Source organism: Apaloderma vittatum, unplaced genomic scaffold (assembly GCF_000703405.1).
Source record: "Apaloderma vittatum isolate BGI_N311 unplaced genomic scaffold, ASM70340v1 scaffold3753, whole genome shotgun sequence".
NCBI classification, from domain to species: Eukaryota; Metazoa; Chordata; class Aves; order Trogoniformes; family Trogonidae; genus Apaloderma; species Apaloderma vittatum.
This window is the reverse complement of record NW_009707334.1, coordinates 30,006-54,969: the sequence shown is the minus strand read 5'-3', so window position 1 is coordinate 54,969 and position 24,964 is coordinate 30,006. Positions and strand designations below refer to the sequence as shown.

General features: G+C 37.6%; 1 protein-coding gene across 2 annotated transcripts; it reads left to right on the top strand.

Annotated features, from left to right (window-relative positions):
* The first annotated feature begins 1,571 nt into the window (after positions 1–1,571).
* On the top strand, positions 1,572–24,964 carry WASL (Wiskott-Aldrich syndrome-like). 2 transcript variants are annotated; one of them, XM_009866134.1, is made up of 11 exons: positions 1,572–1,701; positions 2,930–3,016; positions 3,561–3,657; positions 8,420–8,443; positions 13,080–13,248; positions 15,484–15,526; positions 15,927–16,080; positions 16,875–16,892; positions 19,247–19,749; positions 20,880–20,988; positions 22,247–22,710. In XM_009866134.1, exons 1-11 carry the CDS (start codon positions 1,615–1,617, stop codon positions 22,306–22,308), a joined length of 1,353 nt encoding a protein of 450 aa, XP_009864436.1. In that variant the 5' UTR covers positions 1,572–1,614; the 3' UTR covers positions 22,309–22,710. The 2 variants fall into 2 exon arrangements, with proteins under 2 accessions (XP_009864436.1, XP_009864438.1); XM_009866136.1 differs by lacking the exon at positions 16,875–16,892 and having other exon boundaries at positions 22,247–24,964.

The window sequence follows — 24,964 nt, the reverse complement described above, 5'->3', positions numbered from 1 at the left end:
AAAAAAATCCCATGAAACTTAGGTTATTCTTTTAGTTATTTTAAAACCAATTCAAAGCTGTAGCATAGATGATATTCAGTAGAAAATCTTATAAGGCAACAAGACATGCCTACATTCTAGACGTCAACTGTTTTAACAAGTAGTCAGCATCGATGAAGGCGAAGCAATACTTGTGGAGCGTGTGCGGAAAACCTAATACAGAGCCCATTACTCAGACTAAATAAGATTCCTCCAGTAGGGTCTGGGAACTATAATGGATCTATGAAAACATTTGCTTAATGTTATTACTTTTTTTCTCTTTGTAAAAGAATGACTTTATATCACTTTGTAAGCAGCAGAAAACTTACAGGGCAAGTATCTGTAAAAGCATGTGCAGCATGGAGAGACAACTATGAAACCATTAACGCTGTCTCCTTGTGTAAGAACAAGCAGGGGCAGTCGGCTGAAACTGGCAGGTGCCAAGCTTTTACCTAAAGCAGGTAACAATTCACACAGTGCAGAAGTGAACTGTGAAATACAGTCTTGCCCACTGTTGTGATGCCCCAAAGATTCACATGTGTCTGAAGAGTGATTAGATAAATCCACAAAGGAAAAATCCAGCATGTGCTGCAAAACATTATGCTGGCTCTGGGGAGCTTTGAGCTGCAATCTGAGCCAATTGCCAGGGATATACTCCCATAGTGTAATGCTGGGCTCTTGTATTTTTTTTTCTAAGCATCTGGTGCTGTTGGAGAGTAGATCCTGGGCTAGATAGCCTCTGGTCTGTCCCATTATGGAGCCTTTAAGCTTTATGTCCTTATGACTTGGCTGCTTGATAAATATTCTTCAAAGGCTTGAATTTTCATTCTCTCATAGGACTCTTAAGGTAGAACACTATATACCAGCAAACACGGTGAGGAACATTCCCAGTGACTGAAGCAATCTGGTGTGGAGTAATCCTCATCTGTTATTAAAAACTCTCAGTTTGAAAACAGAGTGATTTCAGGTTTCTAACTGGGAATGAGCCTAGCTCGTGAGTTCTCAAACCATGCCCAAAAGTTTTAGGAGTTTGCTAGTTGGCATAGGCTAAAATCATGCCAGGGACCATTCGAACAAGTAAGCAATGTAGATAGTTGCATTCCGGTATCCGGGAGTGTTTCCAGGCACTGTGTAATTTACAGGTCTAGCCCAAGTATTGCATTTCTGTCCAGTTTGAAATACTGAACAGAAAGAAACTTAGTTGCACTGTAGAGCTTCTCTGTGTGACCGCCATAGTTACTGATCTGCCTCTTACAGACAAAGTCTCTTTGCTGATTTTTATGAGCAAGAACAAAAGGTTCAGTTGCGTTCTTAAGCTGTCTAAGTCTTGCGTAGGAGTGATTTGGGGTCATTTGAACTTTACTGTGTTACCACTTGAGAAATCATACTTGCTGCCTACAACAAGGAACACAATTAAGAGATGCAAGTTGATGTCTAGAACAAGGAACAAAATTAAGAGATGCTTTGATAAAAGATGAAATGCAGAATTTGTGTTTGTTTGGGGTGTTTTTTTAAACCTTAAAATTAATAGCTACCTTTTCTTTTTAGACGATGTCTTCAGCAGTTGTTCAAATATATGCAGCAGATCGCAATGCCATGTGGTCAAAGAAATGCTGTGGTGTAGCTTGCCTTGTAAAGGACAATCCGCAGAGGTCATATTTTATCAGAATATTTGACATTAAGGTAAGCATTTTTTTCTCTTTTTCAGTCTCTCTAAGCTTGGTTGTATTCATTCTCCATTTTGAATTGCATGACTGTAGGTTGTTGTAGCTACAAACTCATAGAAATTGTCAAGGAAATGGTTGTGCTTTAAGCAGTGTGATTACAGTGCTTATTAACTTTCTCAGCTATTGTAAATTTAAAGTGTTTCATACATGTTAGCTTCTATTGATATAATAATAAGTATCAAATAAATATCAAATACAGGTTTCTTACCGCTCACAGAAGTTGTCCTCTGCGGATCTGATTAGTCAACCTAGCAAAAGTGTAGAGTCACTGACAGGGATAGCTGTCAAAATTGTAGTGGCTGTCACTACTTTGGATGGTGTTAACAAAATAGATGCTGTCTTCTACACAGGTGGAAACAAGCTTTTTGATTAGTGTGCTGGTGCATGCAAAAGCTACAGGGCAAACAAGTTTGGCTTTTTTTCCCCTTCACAATGTGTACATTCATACTGAAGGTCTTTGTCCTATTACAATATTTCACTCAAGACAGTGGGAACACGAGAGATGAAGTGTCCAAGATGTATTTTCTTAACAAAAATGATACAGAAAAGTGTAAGCCCTGCTGACTTTGCTGAGGCTTTGGAAAGCATCCCATTATCTCTGGAGCCAGGGACAGCTCATTATCTGTCAGCATTGAGTGCTTGAAGTCTCTCAGATTTGTTCGAGATTGCCAGTTGGCACTTGCATTTGACTTTGTGATTTGGTCACTTGACTGTTAGACTTAGTGAGAAACCCAGTCCTTGGGTGCTGAACTACAATGCCATTTAAAGATATAAAACTTCTTTAAAAGGTGAGATTTTTGTTCCCTTTAAGTTAGCTCTGTTCAAGTCGGGCCTGAGATAGTAACAGGAGACTGGAAATCTCCTTTATTTCTATTGCTGCTATGAGTGTATGTCTATCGCTGTCACTGTTACTGCTCACAGTATCACTGTTGCAGGATTGTAGAGCTTGAAGGATGTTTTTTGAAAACATCCAGGGATTTGAACAGAACACAGTAGCCCAATGGAACAGTATCCCACGAGTTCTGGTATATCTTGATTTTGATTGAATTCGTTTGCAGGGGTAATAGTCAAGTAGGCAAGCTTAACAGCAGGCAGTTTCCAACTCTTAGTAGGTTCTACTGTGAAAGAAGTTAAACTCTGCAGTTTGTTTAATTTTCTCAAAATATTTTCTTCCTTCTTTTCAGGATGGGAAATTATTGTGGGAGCAGGAGCTGTACAATAACTTTGTATATAATAGTCCTAGAGGATATTTTCATACCTTTGCTGGAGATGTGAGTCTCAACATCTTTAAATACCTATTTTAAAATGCCTTCTGTTTGAACAATTGCTTCTTTTAATATAACTGAGGTTTTTATTTCATTCTGTAAATTATTTATAAAAGTACAGTATTACTTGTGTTCCTTGAAGCTTTTTAAGCTTATTTGTTAAAGGTGTTTGTTTTGTATCTCAACTGGAAAACTTAGTCCGTCGGACAGAAGCGTAAAATGCAGTTTTTTATTTTGAACTCCCTTTATTGAAATTATGATTTTGACTTGCAGATGTTTGTAAAGTGTCATATTCTTAAAGCACAAATTTTCTTCTCCTTCCTTTGATTTCAAGCTACAAGATTTTGCTCAAATTTGTTAGACGTGATCTTTAGAAATTGTACTCGTAAGTGGACGTTCATAAGATAGAATGTTTCACTAAGACATTGTTCCAAATTTGCAGTGGTGATTTTTTTCTTTTATTATGCCTTTAGAAGGTGTAAGAAAGTGTTTAAGAAAGCCTTTAAAACACTTTCTTAGTCATGGGTGCGGGAATGTTAATGTTTTTCAGACATGTCAAGTTGGTCTTAATTTTGCTAACGAAGAAGAAGCTAAACTATTCCGCAAAACAGTAACAGATTTACTTGGACGACGGCAGAGAAAATCTGGTAAATATTCAAGTTAATCTTAAATTTAGGCTTGTTTATGTTGTTTGGGGGGGGGAGGCAGGAAGTTACTTCTGTGTCTGAAAACTACTGGAGGCATTACTGCCATATTCATATTTAGAAGTAATTGTGTTGTTTAAGCATGCTTCTTTTCTCTGTTGTGCAAAAATAACATTTTTTCTGAAATAACTTGATACTCCTTGCTGTAAGTTTCCTTGTAAACTGAGACTCTAAGGTTGTGGTGTTTGAAAATATAGATCAGGAGGAAGCAAAAATGGTAAGCTGTCAGTGGGAAAACTAGAAATCTTTCTGTAAGCTGTTTTGACATTTGTCTAAACCCTCTTTTAGCTCTGGGCTGTTTATAACTGATTTGTTTAAATTCGGCCCAAGTGGGTTGTAACAAAGATTTTACCATCTGGTATGTTCAGTAGTTCATGTGAATGGCTTTTTGGCATTGATCCAGCATTTAATAAAGAAATATCTTTTATTCAAAACTAGTGATTTGGCAAAGGCCAAGATCAGAAGACATAATGTGCTTATACTGTCCTGAGCAGCACAGGACAGTCTGAAGTGGGGGAAGCTTTTTGCCAGCTGCGAGATGCCTTAGGAACATGGTCAGTATTTTAAAGGGAGCTCAGGCTTCCTACTGATCTTGTCTCAGTCCTTTTCCAGGGAGCCCATAAACAATTTGCCTTGTCTGACAGCCATATGTCCATGAAGAATAAGGTGATACCAAACAGGCTGAGAACACACGGGTGTGCTCAGGCTTACTGTAAGCTCTAGTGCAGACCTGTGTCCAGGCTGCAGAAAGTGCTTTTGTAGTCTATTCTGGAACTGAATTGCACTAGCAATGCAGTGTAGACTAAGGTGAAGGGAGGAAGCCCTCCTGGACACATTCCTGTGTGACCTGCTCTAGGTGACCCTGCTCTGGCAGGGGGGTTGCACTAGATCTTTCAAGGTCCCTTCCAACCTCTAACATTCTGTGATTCCGTGACTGCCATCCTTGCAAGTGTTCTTAGGAACCTACGTGATCTATATGTACTCACTTGGATTTCCTTTGGGTATGGTGACTCAGGTGCATTTGTTCCAGAACCATAAACCACAGAATCACAGAATTATTGAGGCTGGAAAAGACCTCTGAGATCATCAAGTCCAGCCTATGCCCCAACACCGTCACATCGTCTAGACCACGGCACTAAGTGCCACATCCAGCCTCTTCTTAAACACCTCCAGGGACGGTGACTCCACCACTTCCCTGGCCAGTACCTGATCAGCCTGGCTTCTTGAAGATTCCCTCTACTCAGAGTAAGTTCATAGGATTTCTTGAAAAGAAGTGGGGTCATTAAGAAGTGGCATTAGTACTATTTCTCCTACTTATTGAATCACAGAATCACAGAATTCTGTGATTCAATTGCATAAAGGTAACCTTCAGTTGTGTAAAGGTAATCTTATGTCGGCTTGTGTAGCTTGAATATTATCAGGCATACGTTGCGGTTGGACTCGGTGTTCTTAAAGGTCTCTGCCTAAATGATTTAATGTTCTATCTCCTGTTGCTGAAGTTTCGCTCTAAATATTGTGGCTAAAACACAGTGCTACAGTGCACAGATGTGACTTGGGAGGAAGTATGTTTGCGTTATTTGCCTTAGCAAACTGTGTTTGAAAATAATGTTTCAGTCAAATCTTTTGCTCATAGGACAGAGATAGTAATCTGGTAGTTTTGATGCTTTTCTAGTTTAATGGGATTTTTACTCCCTTGCCTTCTAAAGCAGGTTTCATTTCATAGCAGTGCTGCCTAGCATGCTTTCAGCTGAAGTGAGTATTCCATGTGATCACTTAGCAGCCTGTTACACTATTCAGGGCTTGCTCGGAGACTTTTTCAGGAGTCTTATGGAAAGCTTCTGTTGTTGGAATGTAGCAAGAACAGCAGTTCTGGTTCACAAAAACTATGTCTTGGTGCCGAGATTAGTACAAAAAGTATTCTCTAACAGCTGCGAGAAGAGGCAACAGTGTTCTGCTCTTCCTCACTTGGTATGAAATGCACTCTTGAGGAAGTGCACCTGGAGTTCCAGAGAGGTGAAAGTTTGGTTCCAAATAGAGAGTATACAAAAGCTTGCAAATGTGCAAAGTATTTAATAAGGAACAGAATGGGAGAGAAGAGGAAAGAGAAAAAGAATTATTGACGTGTTGCCTTAATCTTTTTAGTATCAGGTTGGTTTTCATCTAGCTAAATTCTAAATTATCTTGAATTCTTTTAAAGTTATTTAAATTTCTTTAGGAAGAAATTACTATAATTAGTTAATTTCTCTGTTGGACTTACTTAAATAATCTCTCCGTTTACTACTTAAACCACTCCCAAATAGTTCTCCTGGTAAGCACAGTGAACACAGCGTTTCTCTTCTAGGTGCTTGTCAGTGTAGAACATTCTCACTTTGGGTGTTCTTGCATGTAGGTACCATTGGTTTTTATTATCATGCCTCAGAAATGCTGATGTGTGTACACACACAAGGGTCCTCTCCACATGCTGAACACTTGGCATAAAGGGCAGCAGAGGCTTGTAGAGCAGAGCCTTGTTCTTAACTACCTTTCTGAGGCAGGAGACTTCTTGACTTGATTTTATGGACCTCCTGTAGCTCATGGGTGGTGGGAGCTCTTTTAGCCCTCTCTGAAACTGCCGTTTTCCGTCACAAGCTCCAGATGCGCTTGCTGGATACTTAATAATGGAGAGGGTTTTTTGGCTGTGGGTTTGATTTGGTTTGGGTTTTTTTTTAATCTGTTTCATCATTGGTCACAACTTTTGTCTTTTGCTGCCTAGAAGGCAAAGGTATCTCCGAAATGCTCAGCTTGCCATGGATTCAGGTCTCCACAGAGATCATTCTTATTTCCGGGAATCCTTACTGAAGGGAGGTGTGTTTCTTGGACATAGGCAGCTGAAGTTAATCTGGTTTGGATCCAACATCAAAAAAGAAATCTGCCACTTTCCAAGTCAGATCAGATGTACTTCAGGACTAGCAGTTCATATTTTCTACTCAGCAGTAGAAACCAGGCAATAACAGATTTAGTGACTTTTGGGCCACAGATTAATCTTTTATATACCCAGCAAAAATTACAGGAAGTGTTAAAAATGTCTTGCTTTTTTTTCCCTGCTATCTTATCTCTTGAACTTTTTCTTCTAATAAGGATTGTAATGGATTCCCATGATTTGGCACAAGGCCACTTAACACTTCCTATGAATACCTCCTGCTTTTGCCAACTTCCCATCCTGTGCCAAATCACTTGCAATCAGTCCTGCGCTCTCTTTTGATATCTCCAAGTTGTTGGATAAAACTCTAATTACATCGCAGAAGTCGAGGTTGCTTGGCAGTTGTGGTTTTTTTTTTTCAGTGCAACATGAGTGGTTTCTTAAGCTGAATATTCTAGGAAGAGAAAGCACAGTTTTTGGCAAGAAATACTTTCTTTCTTTTCTTTTTTTCCCCTCCCTCGGATCTGTTACCTTTTGCTGAGACACCCTTCCAGAGGTTCTCCATCTCTATGCCTAAAACAAACCTGCTGTGAGCTAAGAGGCAGCTGTCTGGTTTTGGAAGGCTGGCTTAGCCAAAGTTGATTCTCAAGAGATCTCTGAAGGTTTGATGACCTTGACAGCTTCTTTACTCCTATCTAAAGATCAGCTGACTGATACAAGGTTGAGTTGCCTTGTGCACTTAGGTCTGTAGATTTTTTTAACAATATTGCTAGGACAAGGTCAACACCCTCTGTGGTGGCACCTTCTCCCCTTGTATTTGTATCTGGAAAAATATAATAGGTTAGCAGTTTTTCTGGAACTTGCTGAAAAGTGAAACATCTGTTACAAATTCTTATTACAAAATTCTTGGAAGTCCCTGTTAGATTTCAGATACTCCAGATCTGAAAGGAAGGGGTAACCAGCCTTCCTTAGAGAGTCTTATTTTTTGGTAAACCCAGGATTGCCAAGAGTGTCTGGGTAGGTGCACAAATAGCGTAACTGTGTATTGGGAGTTTTGAAGGCCGGTTGCAGGGTGGATAAATGTTATTTTTGGTGAATGAGAATTAATAGTAAGTGACGGAAATCTGCTTTGAAAGAGAATCTACTAGTATAGACTGAGAGTACTGAGATGTGAAGAGTGTAAAATGACATTTTAAATCATCTAGCCAAATTCTTCGTGAACTGTGTAGCAGTTTGGCATTGGGAATAGAATATCAAGTTAGTACTGAGGAGATTGTACTCATATTGTTCCATATTGTTCGTATTGTTACCTGTTGAGTAACACAGGTGAAGTGTCTTGCCCCTCTGTGTCCTATTTTCTTTGCATAAACCAAAAAATAATTGTAATATATTGTAAGTTCTGTGTGAGACCAGTATTGTATAAAAGTGCTAATTATATTTCAAATAAAAATGAAGGAGCTGTCTCATTCAGTGAAAATCAGAAAGCATAATGCTTCAAAAATCTTGCTCTGATAGGTTATACCAAAACAGCTGTTTTTTGAGTATTTCATCTTACTTAGTAGTCAAAATGTCTGAAATCGACTCAGTAACTATTTCATTATTCTCCTTCTCAGTTTGCTTGCTTGTTCTGGGTTTTATTGTTCTGTAATGCTTTATTTCAGCTACATAACAAGTAGGATTTAAAGATATTAATAGAGTCTTAAGTTTGAGTTCAAGGTCGCTGAAAGCTTTGCTAGAAATTAAAATTTAGAATTACTTTCTTCCTGCGATACCTATGAATAAATAACTCTTTTTCTTTTTTAACAGAAAAAAGACGAGATCCACCAAATGGTAAGTTGTTTGTTTTGGGTTTTGTTTTGGTTTTTGTTTTTTTTTTCACAAATCACTGCATTTTATTTTTTCCTACTGCTATAATTTGCTGTTTATGTATAGCTTTGTTTTGGACTTGTTCAGGATAGTCATGTGGTGGCAAAAGCAATAAACTCTTGTTCTAGAGGTTAGTAGTTTGTTTGGTTTCTGTTCTTTGGTATTTGTTTAGTTCTAGCCTGAAAGATTTGTGGCTTAGCTGGCCATTTGTGAAGTGTTGCGAATAGGACAGAGGCCCTTCATCTTAGTCTGAGAAGAAAACTTTATGCCTTGTATTTGCTGCATCATCTTCAGAATATGCATGTTACAGGATCACTATACAGAACCTTGCTGAAATTCAAATTTATCCTGTTTGTTTAAAGGCAGGTGTAATGATGACAGATTTCACAAAACCTCTTGAAAAATTAAATTTCAGTGTATCTGGCTATCTATGTGACATGTTGGTCATATGTTTGTCAATATTCAACTTGATTTTTTGCATGAAGGATTATTTGAAGCTATTTACCTCTCAGGAATACACCTCATTGGCATGAAGTTACACGTTCCTCAGGAGATGGAAAGATTCAAATCTATGTATCAGTTTGATTCGATTGGTTTTTTACCATCTATTCTAAAATCACGTGAGAAATGCACATCAATAAATAATCAAGTTTGGAGTCTTTGTAGTTCTGATTTCACACTGAAGTTAAAAAGTGATTTCCCCCAAGATATTTCTTTTGGTGATTCAGATCGTAGGTCATATCACTGTATCTGTTAGTTTGCTGCTGGAGCAAGAGTATAGTCAACAGATCATCTGAGGTCCCCTTACGGCCTGAGCCTTAAATTTGTACTAACCAAGACAGGTCACTGGAATAGGTAATCCTTAAGTAATCCTGAATTATGGGAACTACTGATATCTTTTATATCCTAATAAAACCTTCCTTGTGGAATATTTCTGCAAAAATTACTCAAAAATAATTCATAAAGTTTTGAGGAAGTTTGGACAATGATCAGACATTTTTAGTATTGATGACATCAACCAAGACTGGGTTGTTTAGTTTTCAAAAAATCATAGTAATACCATTCATGATTGTCTTACCAGCTTTTATAGGCTTTCAGAAGGTTTTAACTGTTCTGCCTATGAGCGACGTTGGCTTCTGCTCACTTAAGCAGCACATCCCTGACAGCAACGTCTGCAGAGCAGATGGGAATTAAAACAGCAGTGGTGACTGTGTAGTGCCACCTACCACAAAAAATTAAACCTTTGTCCCTACTGTAAAGGTTGTTACCAACAGTAACGCAAACTGTTTCTCTGGTTCGCTCTCTGTGATTGGAATAAGATTTAAGAAAACGAAATCTGCAGAAAGTTGGGTGCTTAAAATACTCTCCTAATTAATCCTGTAAGACCTCAGGCAACAACGGGATTTTTGCATGCTAAACTTGCATTCTTTGATCTTATGCCTTTATCTTGAATATTCAGTAGAATACATAGGTTTGTGCCCAGTGATTCAGGTTTATAATCACTAGTCAAAGCTTTGGGCATCTCTGGGGTTTTTTTGTAAAGTGTTTCATGGGAGTCCATGTACTCTTTCACAACCTGTCTATCTTCCTTTTCTAATTCTGTCAAATTCTGTAATGCCTGGCTTCTCTGCTGGCAAAGAGTTAGGTCTGTTCATGCCCTCTGCAGTCAAAAGTGAGACATGCCGGGCATGGGTTGTAGCCTCTGCATTTCAGCATCTGAAATTCAAGCTGGAGCAGATACATACTATCAGCATGTAACTGGCGAAAAAAAAGTTGTATTATCAGCTCCTCTTTGTTTTACTCTCTGTATACAATGAAATTCAGTTGGAGAAAAGAAAAAGGAACTCCTCCTTTTTTTTTGTATGCTAAGTATCGTGGCATAATTACCTTTAAAACTGGAAAACAAGAACAGTCACATTTCTGTACTCACATGACCCGTGCTTGAAATACTGAGGGGAATTTTGTTTTAGTGAGGCTTGTTTGTCTGGATTTTCTGCATATGTTGAAGCTGCATGGAAAAATCACTCTGTCTTTTCGGATGACGTTTTCTATGGTACGGATTTAAGATTATTTTTTTTTGTAGAATTGCAGGATTAGAATCAAATTGGCATTAACAGTTATGTAAAATGTATTAGTCTGTAATTTCCTGGGATTTATGTTCTACTCATTTGTAATAGCTAGGTCACTTCATGCAAATAAAGAAGAGTTATTGTAGTTGAACTGACCTCTTAGTGAAGTTCTGGATGAAACAAGGATTTGCCAGAGAATTAGGTTTTGAGGGGATCTTTAAGAACCACGTGGCAGAATTCTGTTTCGACTGTTAACTAGAACAGTTTGCATTTATTGCGGGGCTTTCTGTAGTCTGGGACAGATGCCTAGAGGGGTTCTAAATAAAATACAGAGAATATCATAGAGGTCACGATTCAGAATGTTCTGTACTACGTTTTCTGGACCCCCTTCTGAAGATGTCACAGATGTTGATAACAGTGGATGCTTAAAGCCACTGTACTGTCAGGTACTTCCTAACGATGAGCTCTACCTGCCGCTCTCATCTTCATTTATTGAGCTGTCTACACCTGATGGGGAAGGTGCATGTCTCATGATGGGAAAAATTTTACTGGATATAAATATGGCTGTTCTAGAAGAGTACAATTCTTTCCAAAGTTCTTTTATCCCTCGTGGACATCTAAGGTCTAAACCTGCCGGTAAGAAAAATCTTCGTCTTTATTAATAGTTTTCCATTGTCTCTTGTATAAATATTGCTAGTATCAAAGAATCAAGCTAGCAGTCCTTTATTTGAGCTCAGCTGAATAAAACTTTGGTTTGCAAATGGCTGGTCCTTTGCACAGTTAAAACTCTGTAATTAGTTCAGGATTTTGCATGTAAAAAAGTGCATTTTCAAAGACTCTTAGGAATTGTGAGAAGACTAATTTTCTAGCACTGGAAATGTACATGTTTCTTTTTGAACATTAGTACAGCTTTTGAAACTACAAGTAGCAATGGACTAGGTGAAAAGAGAGAGAATGTGTTAGGTGATTAAAGTGCAGATGAACTCCTACAGTGGCCTTGGCTTTGTATCTAATGAAAATAAGGCTGTAATTTTCAATTCATCCTGAAGATTTTACTTATCTCCACTTGTTACGTTTTGGGTTGATAATATTTGATGATTAGTGAACTTAATGCTAAATTTGTGTGGAACTTTAAGAATGCAAATTGCTTTGCATTGTCATATGTGCTCAGTTTGTACTTTGGTATTCTCAAAGGACGCTTGTCTAGACCCTAACATTTCCAGATCAAAGCATTTCTGCTTAGCAGAAAACACTTGAGAAATTCTTCTTCCTGCAGTTTCAATGCAGTTTTAAATCTTGTCCTTTAAGACTCCTACAGGAATGTAGGAGTTGTCATATGTTTTTACGTGATTTTTGTCTAGCCTGGTGTCCTGTTTCTGTGATCTGTGTTATCCATTGTATTGTCTGCTTCTCCTTTATGGTTTGGACTTTGGACTGTGAAACCTGAGGCTTGTTTCTTTCAGAATGCTTAGAGAACTTTGAATTACCCATACAAAATGAAGTTACTAAAAAATAGTGTCTAAATAAGGTTCAGATTTATCAAATTCTTATTAGGCTTTTCTGTCGTCTGCCCAGCAAGTCTGGATGCTTGAGTCTTATTTTAGTAGATTTGCTAATCACTGAGTAGTAACTCACAGGCAAGTAGAGGATTTTTCAAACTCTTTCTGGCCAAACTAGTCTTAAATTGACTGTTTACTCTCATTCTTCCAAAACTGAAATTACTTGCCCTTTTTGCAGGTTTCTTTAAAAAGACAAGTCTATGTGTATGTATACTTATATGCGTATGTATTAAAAATACATACATTATCTGTCACGTGCTTATTTTAAGATTTATTTTGTGTCAAAGCTAAAAATCCTGTGTGGAAAACATGCTAGGTATGTTTATTTACTGGTGTTACACAAGTAACATAATACCAAAATGCTAAAATTGGCAGATGTACAATTAAAATGCATTTGAAATTACTAGAGTAACAATTCAGAATTGTTCCTAATGAACATAATTCATAATTTGAGTGTTTTAATTTCTATTTCTGGTGCTGTTTTTACTGTCGCTGCTCTTGAAGCTCTGCTTCTTAATCTGGGATTGCAATCACTTCGCAAACCTGTCAAAGAGTGAGACACAAGAAATCCTGATTAGGTCCATAGATGATATCCTATATTTGAAGACAGTAGTGTGTCCAGAGAAGCCTTCTGAAGTTCTTGTGATGTTGAGGTTCTGTGTGCGATGGCAGAAAGTGTTCCCGCTTGGGGCTGATTTAGTGCAGGTTCCCTCCAGTTCACCATGGTGCCAAGCTCATGGTTTGCTGGGTATTACTCTCGCTGGCACTCACAGATTTTGCAAATTTGGCAGTTTTTTCTTCAGCAAATAACTTAGCGCTCTGTGTTTGACATCCAGAAGTCAACTGGATGCATGTGACAGCAGAGCTGTCGCAGCATTAGAAGTATTTTACCACTCGAAAAAAATAGGTTTGTAAATTAAATATGGCTTTATTGCAACACAGTAGTAAAAATTCTGTACTTTATTTTCACAGGCCCAAATCTACCGATGGCAACTGTTGATATCAAAAACCCGGAAATCACAACTAACAGGTTTTATACCCCACAAGTCAACAATATATCATATACCAAAGAAAAGAAGAAAGGAAAAACTAAAAAGAGAAGATTGACAAAGGCAGATATTGGAACGCCATCCAATTTCCAGTAAGGACTGAGGTTTTTTTGTATCAGTTACACTTGCAAATACATGTAATCTATTTTCTAAAGAAGTGAAATACTAAAAAAACAGTGTGAGGTTTACATGCCAAGTGAATGGGATAGTGGACGGAAAGAAATGGGCTGAAATCCTTCCTTAAACAGATTGTGCTCAGACAATTCAGACGGCAGGCATATTCTTTCTTATCTGAGTATCAGTGAAGTGCTGCATCAATTAGTGTCACTTAAATTGAAAAATGCAGAAAAGAAGGAAGAGTGAAATAAAGAAAATTGAAGAATGATTAGTTGCTGGTCACTGTTGTAGCTCAACGGATGCAGACTTCAGCATACACAAACAAAATTGCGAATAACGTTTGCAGTAATGTGTCTTACCTCTGATCACAATTTGTGGAAGGGGTTGTGCAGCAGTGTAGATATAAAATGAGGTTGAGACTTTGTTCATAATGTCTGTCAGGCTCTCACCTAGAGAAGCTGATAATAAGACTGTAAAAAATTTAATGAAGTTCAATTAAAAGATACGTTCTAATATTGTTAAATATAACATCAAATTGTAAGTGGCCAACCTCTGCAAAAGAAGATTGAAAGTTTATTTTGTTTGGCTTAAGGGCTAGTTAAGTTTCCTGTCGAGTGCAGCTATGTGTCATCTTACTATGTAAAATGCTTTAGTTGTTGGTTTTATACAAACATAGGGGAACTGGTGTTGGGTATTATTGGGAAGAATGCCAGTAGGATGACTTGAAGATACCTTGAGCTGTGATACGGCTGAAGAACAACACTGTCACTGTTTATGCCAGATCAAAATTGCAGTCAGTAGTAAAAGTTTTAAATTCTTTCTGTTAGAAGATGTGGACTTTCAGTGTTATGAGCAAAAAAAAAAAAATAGATCTGCTCTACTTAACATTAATATAAGTTACTGCTGTATAATTTAAGTAACGTAAGACTTGCAGTTACCTTGTAAGTATGTGTTTTCATTGAAAAGACCTCTAAAATGGATGTGTTACAGTCAATGTGTACAAGTAACTTATTTTGCTTTGAGGGATGAAGAATAAATGACAAATAATGCTAACACTACTCCATATAAACTTTAATATCAATTAAGTGCACAAAGCGTTGAATTGTATGCTCACGACCTCTTCAAAGTGCATCCTGAATTGCACAAATACACAGAATTATGTGGGTAAAATTGTATTGGCTGGTAAATGTCTTTCAGTTTACATATACCAGTTAGTATGTTACAGTCAGATATGAGACTGTGTATTGGGAAATGCATGTCAAATTTATGTGAAGTAAGCTGTACCTTAACATCTGGAATTCTGTGATCAATAAATCATCCAATATTTTGGCAGTGAAAGGCATTTACATATTTAGGCAAAACAGGAGGCTTTCTTTTTTTGCCTTTTCTGTAGCATGATGTCATTTTAAACCCGATCTTTTACTTTTATTGTTGCCCCTCAAACTTAGTTAACTAATAATAGTTATACCAAGACCAAAACTGATCACTGAGCTTCGGTATTCTCAATAAGAAAACCTGTCCTGTTGGTGGCACTAACAGGCCCAAGCAAGAATACAAGGTCTGTTGTGCTATGCACTGTGTAAGGGCAGTGAAACAGTCCTTGTAATTTGACAAGCTTAGCCTAAACTGTGTTGCCTACTAACAGCTCAGCTAGTATTTTTAAAACTCTTTGAGTTGTGCTACGTGAAAACTGCACTGAGTTTCGAGAACTGGCCATTAGCAAAAAGAAACCCAAAACGTGCAGTGCTGGTAACATTATGGTTCGGTCTTCTACAGCCAAGAGTGGTTGCATGAGGTAGCTTAGAGATGTACAGACTGCCTTTTTGGTGGATTGTAGCATCACATCAAATAATACTTCTAGTAGCTCTATTTACTATATAAAGGCTGAATTCCTCTCTTGATCAACCTGCAGTCCTTCCATCACCGCCCATAGGCAGCACGGGATGTTGTGCAGCCTTCATGTTTCACCATAACCTAAGGGGGCAAATAACTTCTCTGCTTGGTCTTTTTGACACAAGGAAAAAAGTGGGAGTGAAGGAAGTTCTACTGTTCCGTTCTAAAGTGGAGCACTGAGGAATAAGAATTGCTTAGTGTCTTACTAGGACTGGAGGTAGAAGCTGTTAGTAAACTCCAGTTATCTTGCTGTCCTGTTACTTTAGTTAACAGGTTCTTTTTATGCTGATTAAATGGACTTTTCTGCTTTTTTTTAGACACATTGGACATGTTGGTTGGGATCCAAACACAGGTTTTGATGTAAGTAATTCAGTAAGTTACTTAATACACTGAATAATTAAGCTTTCAAGGCCTTTTAATAGAAGTAGTGAAGATTGACGTTAAATAAAAAAGTTAACTGTGCATCAAAATAGTTACAAATTGTGATTTTATAATATGATGCAGAGATAGAGATGTGTTGGAGTACAAGGGAGTAGGAGGGGATTGAGGGCAAAAGATGCAAAACAAGATTTTGTGCAAAGTACTTGCCTCACCTAAAATAGTCTTTTCTGACTGAAAAGTCAGCCCAACGGCATGTACTTGGCTTTGCTGTTCCTTTCAACTGCACGATTTGATTTTATTATTTTTTTTTACAATACAATGGTATTTTAAAAAAATCTTCTATTTCAAGCTATTTAAAACTGACGTGTCTGACTTGCAGGTGAACAACTTAGACCCAGAACTGAAAAACCTGTTTGATCTGTGTGGAATTTCAGAAGCTCAACTAAAAGACAAAGAAACTTCAAAGGTCATATATGATTTCATTGAAAAAACAGGAGGTGTGGAAGCTGTTAAAAATGAACTGCGCAGGCAAGGTGGGATTCCTTCCATTTCCACGTGAAAATTAGCAGAGCATTTCTTGCCATAAGGATTAGAGTAGAAGCTGTTGATGATGAGCAATTTTTGATTCTCTTCTCTGGACTTGCATGTCACTGCAGTTGCACTGGTTTCATAATCTTTCTGTACACCATATGCTATGTAAAAATGTTCGTGTATGACCCGTGAGAGTACTTGTTCCCTAAAGAATAAGGCTGTTATCTATGTCAAATAATTTCCAGTAACAGTCTGACTGCAAAGCTACACAACATGTTCAATACAGATTTTTCAGACTGTCTGTTGCATGATTATTTATAATATCTCTTATAAATAAATTAAAATCTTAGAAGCCATATTGCTGTTTTCAGTTACAGTAATGGTACATCGCTGACAGATGTATGGATGGTACCCATTTACCCTGTCAGAACTGTGTAATGAGCCTTACAACAGCTAGAGACCTGCAATTTTAAAGTTTTTTTTCTAATATCATCAAGTAAAAAGTGCTGGTTTTGAGCAAGCTTCTGCTGCAAGAAAATTCTCAAAAAAAGACTTTCCTTGCCTAACCTTTAAGTGTGATCTCAGCTGATGCATTATCTAGTGGAACATAACAGGTCAGTCTGAAAATTACACTGCCGATGTCAAACTTTAAAAAATTTGGCTAGAAAGCTTCTCAAGAGAAATAGGGTATAAATGCCACTGAAATTGTGGCAGTTTGAAACTACTGAGTAAATTTTTCAAGTGACTGAAGAAATATAGATTCAGGGTACAGTGACTTGTTACATTTATTCCTTAGGTCCTCCACGGTGGAGCGGTACGTATTTGAGCTGGCATCTAAGCGTATGCTTCCAAGTATTCATGCTGCTGTGTGATTTCTTTCTGAGACAAGAAACCTTAGTCCGTATCTGTTTGACTGCAATACTAAAAGTTAGAGCCCAACTTCTTAGTAAATTGCAATCAAAATTTCAATTACAATTATTTTTGTTTTCTCAGTAGGAAATCCATCAATTGCTTTAAATAATCTTACCTCTGTTTAAATGTTTGTGGAGTTGGTGATTCTAGACTGATCACCATAAAATTGGATTGAAAAGACTTGCCTTGGAGTCTTACAACTAGCTTAAAATACTTTAAAAATACCAATTTTTCTATTATTATGTGTTAACTTCACATTACAGCCACTTGCATGTATGCAAATTGAAAGAAAAACTGCCTCATCTTTAACATGCATGATAATAAGGTACCTCTGTGCTTTTTGATAGAGGTCATTAAAATATTCCACTATTTCAATGAGTTTATCTGCAGTTATGTTACTTGATGTGTAGGCTTGACTGCTGTTTGAAGTGTTCTTTCTCAACTGAAACACAATTTCGTGTGTTTATTGCAAGAATTTCTGTGCTTACATACTCACTCTGCTTGTTCTGCTCAGATAGCAATTACTTCCCTGTTTTTCCTGCCCGTTCCCTAATTTTGGTACTGTTATTTTTAGTGACAATACCATCAATAGAAGATTTTGCAAACTTGTTAATAGCGATGTTCAGATTAACGTGCATTTATAAAAACCTAAATTATTCTCTTGCTTTGCTTGTTACCATCTGCTTGGGGGCGGGGAAGGGAGAGCGGATGAGGTAATGGTGCTGCCTCCTTGCTCCTCCTCCCTCGTTTCACTTCAGTTGGGTGCAGACAGGCCTTATAAAACCCCAGAATTCTCTTTTCACAAATTGGATGTGGTACGTCTCTCTGGATAAGATGCAAATAAACCCCTTCCCCAAGGAAAACGTAAACCTCGTCTTCAGAATCTACAGACTCTGTGGAATATGACCATATTCATCTTTTCAGTAATACAGAAAAACTGTAGTGCTTGCTGAGTAAGTTTTATTTGATAATACTGGCCTCCAGTGGCTTAAAAGGAAACTACAGACATGTCAGCCAAAAAGTGGTGGGATTTTTTTTAAAAATCAAGAATGTTGGCAGTATATCTCTTGGAAAATATAGGAAGTTTGAGAGGAGATTCTCCCCATGTTGTTCTTCTGAAAGGATGGAAAAAGACAGGGGAATGTTTGGAACTTATAAGAATATAACACATAATTTTAGGAGGGGCGTGTTTCTCCAAGACGAGCACTGAGGCACTAGTGTCTCCTCCTTCCTCAGAATTCCTTTTTTAGGGATGTCGCCTCTCTGTTTCCATGCAGACCGCCTGCTTTCTCAGCACATAACAGAAAGGAGATAATAGAAGAGATAAAGAAATATCTTCTTGAGTGTAAATATCTTTTTTCCTTATCCAAGCACATGAAACCAAATGTGAACTTTCTTAGTTGTATGAGAGCACCTGGATTTTTAAGTAGTTACGTGCAACAAACACACAACGTGAAGTTCTAAAAGCCATTAGGTGCTTAATGGAAAAGAAAGTGAAACGGTGCCACTGAAAATGCCATTAGCAGAGCAAGTACGTTTCAAGGCCACTTCACAGAGAGATGATTCCGTGCGTTGAGGTAGCCCTGAAATTGTTTCCTTTCTACGATCCCTGCCATAAAGAGATTGTTGGAAGTAACTTTCAGTAAAAGGGACTAAGAGTCAGTTTATGCTGCATTATAATGCATTACTACTTTTGTTCAGGGTTTTTTGTTACGAGAAAATGTTACTTCAAAAATATTTGCTTCTGTCATTCTCTAATGAAATAATAGGTAGAATATAAAGTGAAAATTCTGTGTTTCACATATGAGATTTTTAGAAAATACACCTATCTTCTGCCTTCTGTCCGAGCTCAACAAGTGATTCTTTGCAATTTTTTTCCACTTTCTCACGAGAAATTTAAACACTGAATTAAGATACCGTTGGATTATGAAGAAAGCTACTACCCCATGACCAAACCAAAATTAATGGCCAATCTTGTTTTGTGACTTTAGTTAATCATTTTACATACTGCACTTGCTTCCTGCAATGTCGATTCTTTTACGCAATACATAACAGACACAGAGGCTCAATTCAGTTTGGTTCGCATTCATATAACTATAGCTTAATATTCAACGTAATCCAGAATTGGCAAAATTTGCACAGGCACAGAGATCCTTGCAAAAGGCAAGGCAAAGCCTTTTTATTTCTTCTACTGTCTCTGAGAGACTTACAGGTATTGAGCAGCATGTAATTGTAAATTGTTTTGTTTGGTTTCAGCTCCACCTCCGCCACCACCATGCAGAGGAGGACCCCCTCCACCTCCACCACCACCTCCCCATAGCTCAGGCCCTCCTCCTCCCCCTGCTCGGGGCCGAGGGGCACCACCTCCGCCTCCTTCAAGAGCTCCCACAGCAGCACCTCCACCCCCACCTCCATCTAGACCTGGTCCTCCAAACAGGATGTATCCTCCCCCCCCACCAGTGCATTCGTCATCTGCACCGTCCGGCCCTCCGCCGCCACCGCCACCTCCGGCAAGTGGGTCATCTGTTCCTCCGCCACCACCACCTCCTCCACCCCCTCCTGGTCCTCCTCCACCACCAGGCCTTCCTTCGGAGGTTGATCACCAGCTTCCAGTTCCTGCAGGAAACAAAGCAGCGCTCTTGGATCAAATCAGAGAAGGAGCTCAGTTAAAGAAAGTAGAACAGAACAGTCGACCGGTGTCCTGCTCAGGAAGAGATGCACTGTTAGACCAGATACGACAGGGTATACAGCTGAAATCCGTGAGTAGAAGCTCTTTCTCGCCCATGTTCCCTTGGGACTTTAAAATGGCGGCAGTATTGCTGTGCGATCGGTAAATTGGGGCTCCGTTTTGGGCTGCATTGTAGCTTTTAAGGGGTTTTGAAGTGATACTTTAAATGGTATTGAGAAAATGCTTAGAACACATATTTGCTATAGATGAGTATTGGTGCATGAAATCATCTTTGTTTCCAACTCATTTCTCACTTTACTGAAAAGCTTTAAGCATAAATCCTACAATGACGATACCACAATATTGTGGCTGTAAAGAACTTTTGTGAGAGCTGTGAAAGATTGCCTGTCTCCTGAACACTTCAGTAAAATCATCTAAACAACTGCAGGGGATAACTTCAGCACTAATAGTACCAGAAGGAAAACACTAGATATTTTTATTATTATTATTATTTCTTTTTTTTTCCCATCTTAAAATGGACCTGTGCTCTGCAAACGTTGGGGCTTGTAAGAAGGTGCCTGCCTGGGCCTGGAAAAGTGCATCCCATGAGGGATGCCTCTGCTCTTGCTGCTGCAGCTCAGGCTGTTGCTATTACTATTAGTATTTCTTCTTGATGTCACAGAATATCTTAAAAACAATTTTACTAGCTATTTTTTGTTTTGCTGTTGCTGTTCTTTTTTTAAAGTTAATATTTATTTGCCATTACAGGTGTGCAGTATCAAAGTCTATTACTTTCAGAAGGGATTATCAACACAAGGCAGATCTGGTTAACAAACCTAAATGAGAAAAATATTTTGTGGTATTTACCGAAGGATAAAATAATTAGTGATTATGTAGGTGCACAAGTCATATCTCTACAGCCATATTAAGAAGCTTTCCTTTAGCTGAGCACTCACTTCATAGTAGTCAGAGCTGAAATATTTAATGTTGAGTATGGACTGACCACAGTTGTGTTGTATGGCAGTATAGAAAAGGTTGACATTTTTGTAAATAAAAACATTTTTATAAATAAAAACTTAGCTTGAGCTAAAGAAACAAACTGCAACAAACTTTCTTCTGGCTCGTAATAAACTTATTAATCTTACAAAGACGCTTGTCTCAAAATACACAGGTTCTCTTCTGCTAATTGCATCTTTATGATGTCTCTCCTTTTTTTCCAAGGTATCTGATGGTCAGGAGAGTGCACCACCTACACCTGCACCCACCTCAGGAATTGTGGGTGCATTAATGGAAGTTATGCAGAAAAGGAGCAAAGCCATTCATTCTTCAGGTGAGTCTGATGGTATTTTTCTGACCTCTCAGTGTCAGGTTTTCAAGAGTTGACACTTCTATCCAACACAAATATATAATAATGCCGAATTGAAAATTACTAATCAAGGTTAAGATCCTTATAAAGATTTTTTAAAATTTTTATAAAGATTTTATTTTTTTACAGTAGACTTATTTTTATCCAACCCATCACTAGGGCCCTGCCTAGCGCATTCCATATCAGACTATAGTGTATATATTATTATTCACTAGTTGTCTGATGAAATAAATTGTCAAAATATTGTGGAAGGAAGGTTTTTAATGTTTTCTGCTTCTAGAAGTGAGATTCATGCTCTTAAAACTGTGGCTTCCAATGTGGTTTGGATGCCACCTGCTGGATAATTATCAGGTTACTAGTGTTGCTTGACTAGTCCTGGACTAGTACCGAATCAGCTTTTTTACACTTCACTGCTTGGAAAAAATAAGTCTGCAAGAGGATTTGCATTTCTCAAATACCAGCTTGTAAGAAGTGCAGATCAGTGGCTGCAGTGCAGCTCTTTGGTTACGTCTCTTCTGGTTGGGCTTGGATATAAGTTTCTTGCAGACCTTGCCTTGTTGATTTGCTGGCTCTCTGTAGTAATCTCCAATTTTTGTACTTTATATAAATTAAATACCAAGAAGGGTGCTAAATACAGCGCTTTCCTAGGGAAGGAAGTGCTCTTGCCTGACAAATAAGTAGTTTGATTTTCACAGGCTGCAATTTTTAGATTATGATTCATATAAAAATAGTGGAAGACTGAATAAATTTAACAATAAACATTGATGTTGATGTGTAGTACACAGAATATTCTAATAACCCCCAATGGACTTCAGCTTGCAAATTTTTTTTTATCTGCTTGTATAATAAACAGAAATCCCATTACGTAGTAAACCTGGGGAAACAGTTCTTAAGTTTCAAAATTAATCCGTCCTTGAAGCTCCAATGGGGAACAAACTAGCTACTCTCACATTCTCTAAGAAAAGGCAATAAGTAGTAAGTGATAAATGAGAACTTAAGATTCTTTTTCTCATAGCATAAAACATTTTTCCCACCTGGGGAGGAGAGGGAGAAAGGAAACATATTTAACTTTCAGCCAGTATCTCTGTAAACTGAATATCATGTCTAGAAATCTTAGAGTATTATCAGATTGTTCTGTTTTCAGAAAGTTGAGGGAGAAAACACTTTGTTCATGTTAATTCGGTGCATGCAAGTGACTTGCTTTTTTTTTTTTGTTGTGCAGATGAAGATGAAGATGAAGATGATGAAGAAGACTTTGAGGATGATGACGAATGGGATGATTGATCATATATTATTATATATATATATTTTTTAAGGTGAATGATATACTAAACACTACTTTCTGTCTATGGATTCTGTAAAATTATCATGTAAATGTTCTACCAATTTGCTGTATATTTTTGTTGCCTTTTGCTTTTTTATTAATCTGTGCAATACCTCATTTAATCTGTAAAGGTTTGTCATAATCCTCTACAAAGCTACTCCCTGTTAATGTGTGCAAGTTTACACCTGGATGATCATGTACATGTGAATACTTTCCATTCCATCTATAAGGGAGTTTAAATGTAATATGTGAGACTGACAAAAACCTTAATGTAATTTAGTTATAATGCAAGAAGGAAAACACTATTTTCATACCCTACTTTTTCTGTATCTAAATTTTCTTATTAAAACCTAGTATAGCACTATGTTCTTTAAGTGATGCAGCTCTTAGTTTATTTAGCCCCTTCATTTCAAATGCAATGCTACATGAATGTTGAGGCTGGTTTATACTATTGCATGGTTTCAGATACACCACGACATTGCAGTTCAAATCTTAGCAGTATGCTTTACAAAAAACAAAATCACTGCAGACGTGCGCAGCTAGTTGTGAAAATTACCTTACCCTAACTGTAGCAATACTGACTGCTATTGAACAGCAGTAGTAATTAAATCCTTCGTTAGGGAACTCCCTATCTGAAGTTAAACAGGGTGTCTTTACATTGTAGTAGTGGTAAAGGCATCTTTGATGCACACAAGTTCAGTCTTTTTTTTTTTTTTTCCTTCCCAGCTCTTACTTTCAGAATGAAGAAGTGTAAATTACTGGGGGCTATACTGGAGGCTGGCGATTGCTACAGTTTGATTTATTTTTTAAATCAATTTTATATGATTTTCAGGCTGAAGGGCTGTGTTTAATGCTTGCTTCAGTAATGTTTAATTACTTTTTAAAATTTGTAGGACATTGGTGTACTAATAAAGTAAACATAAGTGGTATTACTTTGCAGTCTTTGCGTTATGGTACACAAAAAATGCTAAAACACCAATCCTACATCCATAAAGTTGGAAAGCCATTAACTCAGAATATACACTTTGAATAAGTACTGAACTTTATGGCAATATTCTGTCTTTGTATGGTGGCTTTAAGACCAAGGGTTATGATGAAGATCAAGAACCTCATTCTTGAGAACAGTATTTGAATAAGTGGACAGAAAATGGGATTCTCATTTCACAGCTTGCACATTTATATAAATTGTACTTTTAGTACAGTAAACATTGGCATACTTGCCTATTGCAAAATACTAATCTATGCTATGTGGGTATTTAATATCTGCAGCATTAATTACTGTACTTACTGTAACTTTCAGGTAGAAAATCTTTTTAAAAACCACATTATTTGACACAGAATGTTTAGTTAAGTCAGTCATATTTGAAGTGTAGTTAATGCATAGTGTCCTGGGTCTTTGACTCTAGTCAAGCTCTCAAAATAAATTTAAGTTATCAGAATTGTATTGACTGAAACCCAGTGTTGACCTGATCTTGACAGGCTGGACCTGCATGATACGGCTTGGATTTCTAACCCAGTTATAGCCTAGTCTTTAGCGAATTAATTTAGTCATATGAGAAGAAAAGAAAGTTGCTGACAAGTAGTGGGAGAGGTGAGGTTGTAGTTAAATTATTCAGAGGATGCTAACTTCCTTCCAAGAGTAATTTAAGCACATAAATTGAGGAAAAAATCTCCAAGCGGTCTCACTTTGTTGCGGTAACTTTTGCATTGCCCTCTGCTGCTAGAAACACTTCCTGCTGGCTTTGCTGCTGGGATGGCTTGAGCAGTGGATCAAGTGCAAGTGCAGCCTGGGGTAGCTAATGGCAGTGGGGTTAAGGAATCGTGTATAAGGAAAATGTTTCTGTGGCTTTCGTATAACTTCTGGCACTGCTCCCTTATTTTTTTATTGCATATAGGGCATTTTAAAATTAAGCAGATGAGGCCTAGAGGTTTTCTTAACATGCTACTTACTAGATATGTTTAGCTGTTACGTTCCCAGAATTGGAATTTCTGTAATATAGTTAATAATTAAGCATCACAGTTTGTTAATCAAACTTCTGTTCCAGGTTTTGGGAGCTCTGAAGTTACCTTATTGAACAAAACTTTGATTTGTAGATACTGGCCAAAGAAAGCTTTTGGTTCTTGTGTTTCTTTTTCCTCATACAAAAAGTGCACTCACATTCTGTGGTGTCCAGGTTAATATTTACTTTAAAGTAGTGTTTGTACATGATAAATTTCAGGCATAAAAGACTGCAAGGGCAGTTAAGTTAGTCATAACTGCATGCTTCAGCGCTCCGCCACTTGCACTATGAGCAGAAGATAGCATTTCATGATACTGGTGCATTGTTGCTAAACATTGTAATGAAGGCCTCTTATATATTCTGGTTAAATGACTGTCCAGATAGCCTTAGCGATTAACGAACTAGCATGAGGCTTTTGTATCTCAACACTCTATGTGCATAGACAATATCGGCTAGCCACTTGTACGTATGAAATCCGTAAGAACTTCTCAATCATTCAGTTTTTCCATTTATCGAACTGAAATTTTTAGTATGTGAATTTTTGAAATGTACAGTGAATAGGATGTTGCACTGGTGGCAATTCATCATGGAGCATAATAAAATTAATTTGACCCAA

What these genes read in the sequence shown, in the direction of transcription:
- WASL (XM_009866134.1), top strand. Translation starts at nt 1,615, where the DNA reads ATGTGGTCAAAGAAATGCTGTGGTGTAGCTTGCCTTGTAAAGGACAAT. An exon ending in GGAACGCCATCCAATTTCCA is followed by an intron (nt 13,249 to 15,483) that starts GTAAGGACTGAG and finishes GCTTTTTTTTAG; the next exon opens with ACACATTGGACATGTTGGTT. An exon ending in ATCCAAACACAGGTTTTGAT is followed by an intron (nt 15,527 to 15,926) that starts GTAAGTAATTCA and finishes TCTGACTTGCAG; the next exon opens with GTGAACAACTTAGACCCAGA.